Source organism: Haliaeetus leucocephalus, unplaced genomic scaffold (genome assembly GCF_000737465.1).
Source record: "Haliaeetus leucocephalus isolate CR32 unplaced genomic scaffold, Haliaeetus_leucocephalus-4.0 Scaffold227, whole genome shotgun sequence".
Taxonomy (NCBI): Eukaryota; Metazoa; Chordata; class Aves; order Accipitriformes; family Accipitridae; genus Haliaeetus; species Haliaeetus leucocephalus.
Window position 1 is genome coordinate 131,743 of NW_010972663.1, and position 5,342 is coordinate 137,084.

The window sequence follows — 5,342 nt, forward strand, 5'->3', positions numbered from 1 at the left end:
ATGGTCACCAGCTCTGGGGTGACGTCCCTGGGATCATGGAGAAGCCACCGCATCTGTCCCCAGCTTGGGGACATGGTCACCAGCCCTGGGGGGCATGTCCCCTGGCTTGGGGACAAGGCACCGGCTCTATCCCTTGACTGGGGGACAGCGGCCAGCTCCAGGGTGGCCTCCCCCGGCTCAAGGACAAGCCACCGATGCTGTCCTTGGCTCAGGGACAGGGTTCCTGGCGCCAGGGTGACATCCCCTGGCTTGGGGACAAGCCGCTGGCTCCGTCCCCTGCCTCGGAGATGGGATCTGGACGCTGGGGGTGACCTTCCTTGGCTCGGGGACAAGCCACCGGCTCTGTCCCCAGCTGGGGGATGGTGTGACTGGCCCTGGGGTGCCCTCCCCACCTTGAGGACAAGGCGTTGGCTCTGTCCCCAGCGCAGAGATCGGGTCCCCATACTGGGAACAGGCTTTGTCCCCAGTTTGGGAACAGAGCAACATGCTCCACAGTGCCCCCCCCAGCATGGGGACAAGTCACCACTTTGGGGACAGGGTGACCGGATCAGCCTCTCCCCCTGGCTTGGGGATGGGGAGGGTGACATCCTGGCTGGTGCTCTCCATTGGGGACCAGGCGAGGGTCCCCATCCCCAAGGGTGTCCCCATGCTGTGTGTCCCCCCAACCCCTGTGCCAACTGCGTCCCTCTGTCCCCGCAGCGCAGCCCGTGCATATCCCAGCCGGAGCCCGGGGGACCGTGGGGCGCACAGGTAGGACGAGGGAGGGGGGCTGGGACTGATCCTGCACCTACCCCAGGGCACCCGTCCCCACCGGGCACCCCCTGTACCACGCCGTGCTGTGGTGAGTTGTGCCATGCCACACAGTGCCGTGCCGCGCCATGATGCGCTGCGCCGGGCCATCCTGCACGGTGCTGTGTTGTGCTGTGCTGGGCCGTGGCATGCCGCGGTGTGCCACAATGCGGTGCACCATGCTGCGCCGTGCCGTGCCGTGTCATGGTGTGCTGGTCTGCACCGAGCCATGCTGCAGCATGCTGTGCCACACCATGCCATCCCGCACCGTGCTGGGCTCCGCCATGCCATGCTACGCCGGGCTTTGCCATGCTGTGGTGTGTGCCATACTGCACCATGCTGTGCCATATGGTGCCATGCTACACCGGGCTGTGCCATGCCATGGCGTGCCGTGCTGCACCATGCCGTGCTGCACGGTACCAAGCTGCCCCGGGCTGTGCCGTGCCGTGGCGTGTGCCATGCTGTGCCGCACAGTGCCACACCACACAGTGCCATGCTCCACCGCGCCGGGCGTGACCCCCTGCCACGTGTCCCTTGCAGCCAGTGCCGAGCCCATCTCGGCAGCGCCGGGGCCCGGCGCAGAGGGTCTCGCCTGGAGCATGATGTCCTACATCAAGCAGCCCCACTACGCCGTCAACGGGCTGAGCCTGGCCGGGCCCGGCATGGACCTGCTGCACTCCGCCGTGGGGTACCCCGGTGAGCCCCGGCACCGGGACGGGACGGCGTTTTCCTGGGGTGGGGAGGATGTGCACGAGGGTGGGATTCACAGGAGGGGGTTTGCATGGGTTGCACAGGGGTGTTGCATGGCGGATTTGCACGGGGGTGGTTTGCACGGGGGGGGGAGGTTGCACGGGGGGGTTGTTTGCACAGAGAGGTTTGCACGGGGATTTCGCACTGGCTTTCACACTCACTCCCATCCCAGCTCCCACAGTGCAAGATTCCCCTTGCACCCCCAATCCTGCCTGCTCCCTGGGTCCCATCCCCATCTGAGGGGGGGCTCCGGTGAAGCCGGGGTGCGTGGGGACCGCCCTGACACCCCCCCCCTTGCTGTTGCCGCAGCCACGCCGCGGAAGCAGCGCCGGGAGCGCACCACCTTCACGCGGGCGCAGCTGGACATCCTGGAGGCTCTCTTTGCCAAGACCCGCTACCCGGACATCTTCATGCGCGAGGAGGTGGCCCTGAAGATCAACCTGCCCGAATCCCGCGTCCAGGTGAGCGCCGGCCCCGCCGGCACGCGCAGGGGACGTGCACGGCCTCGTGTGCACAGGGAGGATCGTGCACGGCCTTGCGGGCACGAGCAGGAGTCCTGCACAACCCTACGTGCATGGGAATGGCCGTGCATGAGCAGGGAACGTGCACGGCTCCACGTGCACGGGGATGGTCGTGCACAGCCCCGCGTGCACGAGCAGGGGTCATGCATGGCCTTGCGCACAGGGGGGAGGCACGGCAGGGCTAGATGCACCAGCACACACGTGCAAGGGTGCACACATGGATGCGGGTGCTCGGGAGTGTGCGGAGGTGCGGTGCACACGCCTGCACGCCCAGGGCATGCAGCTCTGTGCTCACACACGTGTGTGCAGGCACAGGGATGCGATTCAATGCAGGCACACGCATGCATGCGTGCAGGGGGCACAGCTCGGCATGTGCACGTCCCTGGTGCACACGCGCACGCGTGTGCATGCAGAGGGACGTGATCCGATGCACGTATGCACGTCCGGGGGATGCAGCTCGTCGCACGTGCGCACGGCCCGTGCCTCAGTTTCCCCATTCCCGCAGGTCTGGTTCAAGAACCGCCGGGCCAAGTGCCGGCAGCAGCAGCAGCAGAGCAGCGGCCAGGCCAAAGCTCGCCCCGCCAAAAAGAAGAGCTCCCCGGCCCGGGAGGCGAGCACCGAGGCGGGGGCTGCCGGTCCCTACAGCCCCCCACCCACCGCTCCCGCCGGCACCCCCAGCTCCGCCGCCGGTGCCACCGTCTCCATCTGGAGCCCAGCGTCCATTTCGCCCGTCCCTGACCCGTTGGCTTCCTCGGCCGCCCCGGGTTTGCCGCGCTCGGCGCCTTTCCCCGGCACCTACAGCCAAGCCGCCGGCTACGGTCAAGGTTATGCCGGCTCAGCTGCCTATTTTGGGGGCCTGGACTGCAGCTCCTACCTCTCGCCCATGCACCCGCAGCTGGGGGCCCCCGGGGCGGCCCTCAGCCCCTTGGCCACCCCCGCCATGGGTGCCCACCTGGCCCCCTCGCCCGCAGGCTTGGCGGGGCAAGGCTACGGCACCGCCGGGCTGGGCTTCGGCCCCGTCGACTGCCTGGATTACAAGGACCAGGCGACCTCCTGGAAGCTCAACTTCAACGCTGCCGACTGCCTGGACTACAAGGACCAGAGCTCCTGGAAGTTCCAGGTCTTGTGAGGGGGAACCGGCTCCGGACCCCGCCAACGGCGCCCGAGACCCCCCCGGCCGGCGCAGGCTCAGCGGCAGCCCACGCTGTGCGCTTCTGCTCCACGGGGCATCTGTGTGGCATGGAGCATCCTCGCACGGAGCGTCCCCGTGGCATGGACCAGCCCCACGGCACAGGGCATCCCCACAGCGTGGGTTACCCCCACGGCACGGAGCATCCTTGCAACACGGCACAGCCCCCTGGCACGGACCATCCTCACGGCACAGGGTATCCCTGCAGCACGGACCAGCCTCGCGGCGCAGGGCATCTGCATGGCATGGAGCATCCCTGCAGCACGGTGCATCCCCACGGCACAAGGCATCCCCGCGGCACGAAGCAACCCTGCACCATGGACTATTCCCACAGCACGGGGCATCACCCTGGCATGGAGCATCCCCATGGCATGGGGCATCTGCGCGGCACAGAGCATCCCGGCACGGAGCATCCTGGCATGAGACATCCCCATGGCACGGAGCATCCCTGCACCACGGACTATTCCTGCAGCATAGGGCATCCCCGTGGCACGGAGCATCCCCGTGGCACGGAGCATCCCCATGGCACGGAGCGTCTCCACGGCACAGAGCATCATTATGGCATGGACCGTTCCTGTGGCACGTGGCATCCCCATGGCACAGAGCATCTTTGCAACACGGCACTGCCGTGTGGCACGGACCAGCCCCACGGCACAGGGCATCTCCACGGCACAGGATATCCCAGCGGGATGGAGAATCCCTGCACCATGGACGGTCCCGGCAGCACGGTGCATCCCTGTGGGATGGAGCATACTTATGGCACGGATCATCCCTGCACCATGGAGGATCCCTGCAGCAGCAGGGACTATTCCCATGGCACGGAGCATCCCTGTGCCACGGAACATCCCCGTGGGATGTGCAGCGGGGTGGGACCCCATTCCAGCCGGCGTTGGGAGCATCCTCATCCCCTGCTGCACCCTGACCCGACCCCCGACCCCCCCCGGGTCTCCCCCATCCCCCCTGTAGCTGCATCTTCCCCCACCACCACCCCGTGCAGCTCGGTGCGGGGCTGGCGAGCGCACGGAAGAAGGAAAAGGCTTCAAAGAATGAAATAATAATAAAAAAAGTGGAAAAGAAGGAGGGGGAGCACCCTCTGCCTCTCTCATTAACGGCAGCGGCTAACGAGGGGCTGCTAACGAAGGGCTGCGTGGAGCAGGTAGCGAGCTGGGCTGGGGGGGACCTCGGTGTCACCCCATCCTGGGGTGAGAGACCCAAACCTGCCCAGAAGGGACCCAGGCATCCAGTGGTAGGGGGGACCCAGGCGTCTGGCCCTGCGGGGGGTCCTGGCCCCCGTTTAACTCACCCCCCCACCCCCGGGTTATTTTTACTGATCTAATTTAGCAAATGAGGCGGCTCTGGCTGGGGGCGAATTAGAGGGATTAGGGGCTGGGTGACAAATTGGTCGGGCGATGGTGGGTGACAGCTGCCCGTGGGGTGGCTGCTGCCCATTTCAAGTGTCCCTGCACCCCCAGAGACCCCCCCGTGCAAACCCCCACAGAGCCCTGTGCACCCCACTGCACCCCCCTGCACCTCTTGGCACCTTTCTGCAGCCCCACAGACTCCCCCCCCGCTCCGTGCAGCACCATGGACCTCCGTGCATCCCCATAGACCCCTGTGTACCCCCATAGACCCCCCATGTACCCCTCTGCAGCCCCATAGACCGCTGTGCACCCCTCTGTGCCCCCACAGACCCCCTCTGCACCCCTATGCAACCCGTGTGTCCCCTTTGCACAAGGGTCCCAGCCCCAGGGTATATTGGGGGACACCTGGGCTTTGGAAAAAGGAGGAGAAAAAACCCACAACAAAACCAACCCCCACATTTCCCTTTAACCCCTAAATCCGCCCCGAAATGCCGTCGCAAATCCATTAGACGCTAATCCGGTGATGCAAGCAGCCATGTGGGGGCCCAGAGTGGGGCACGAGGGGATGCCAGGCCTGGGGGGCTGCGCCCATGGGGGGACGGGTACTGGGGGGCCCTGGTTTTGCTGGGGGGGGGTGTCTGTACACATGGGGGTCCCTGGGAGTACCCTGGGAGGGTCTGTGCAGATGGGGATCCCTGGGGGTGCCCTTGGTTGTGGGGGGGGTCCCTGCAG

General features: G+C 66.5%; 1 protein-coding gene across 2 annotated transcripts; it reads left to right on the plus strand.

The window, feature by feature from the left end:
- The first annotated feature begins 1,388 nt into the window (after positions 1-1,388).
- LOC104831503 (homeobox protein otx5-like) lies at positions 1,389-3,189 on the plus strand. 2 transcript variants are annotated; one of them, XM_010567128.1, is made up of 3 exons: positions 1,389-1,486; positions 1,826-2,000; positions 2,566-3,189. In XM_010567128.1, the coding sequence occupies exons 1-3, from the start codon at positions 1,389-1,391 to the stop codon at positions 3,187-3,189; spliced, it is 897 nt and encodes a 298-aa protein (XP_010565430.1). The 2 variants fall into 2 exon arrangements, with proteins under 2 accessions (XP_010565430.1, XP_010565431.1); XM_010567129.1 differs by having other exon boundaries at positions 1,389-1,485; positions 1,849-2,000.
- Positions 3,190-5,342: the final 2,153 nt, after the last annotated feature.

What these genes read in the sequence shown, in the direction of transcription:
- LOC104831503 (XM_010567128.1), top strand. Translation starts at nt 1,389, where the DNA reads ATGATGTCCTACATCAAGCAGCCCCACTACGCCGTCAACGGGCTGAGC. An exon ending in TCCGCCGTGGGGTACCCCGG is followed by an intron (nt 1,487 to 1,825) that starts TGAGCCCCGGCA and finishes CCGCCCTGACAC; the next exon opens with CCCCCCCCTTGCTGTTGCCG. An exon ending in TGCCCGAATCCCGCGTCCAG is followed by an intron (nt 2,001 to 2,565) that starts GTGAGCGCCGGC and finishes CCATTCCCGCAG; the next exon opens with GTCTGGTTCAAGAACCGCCG.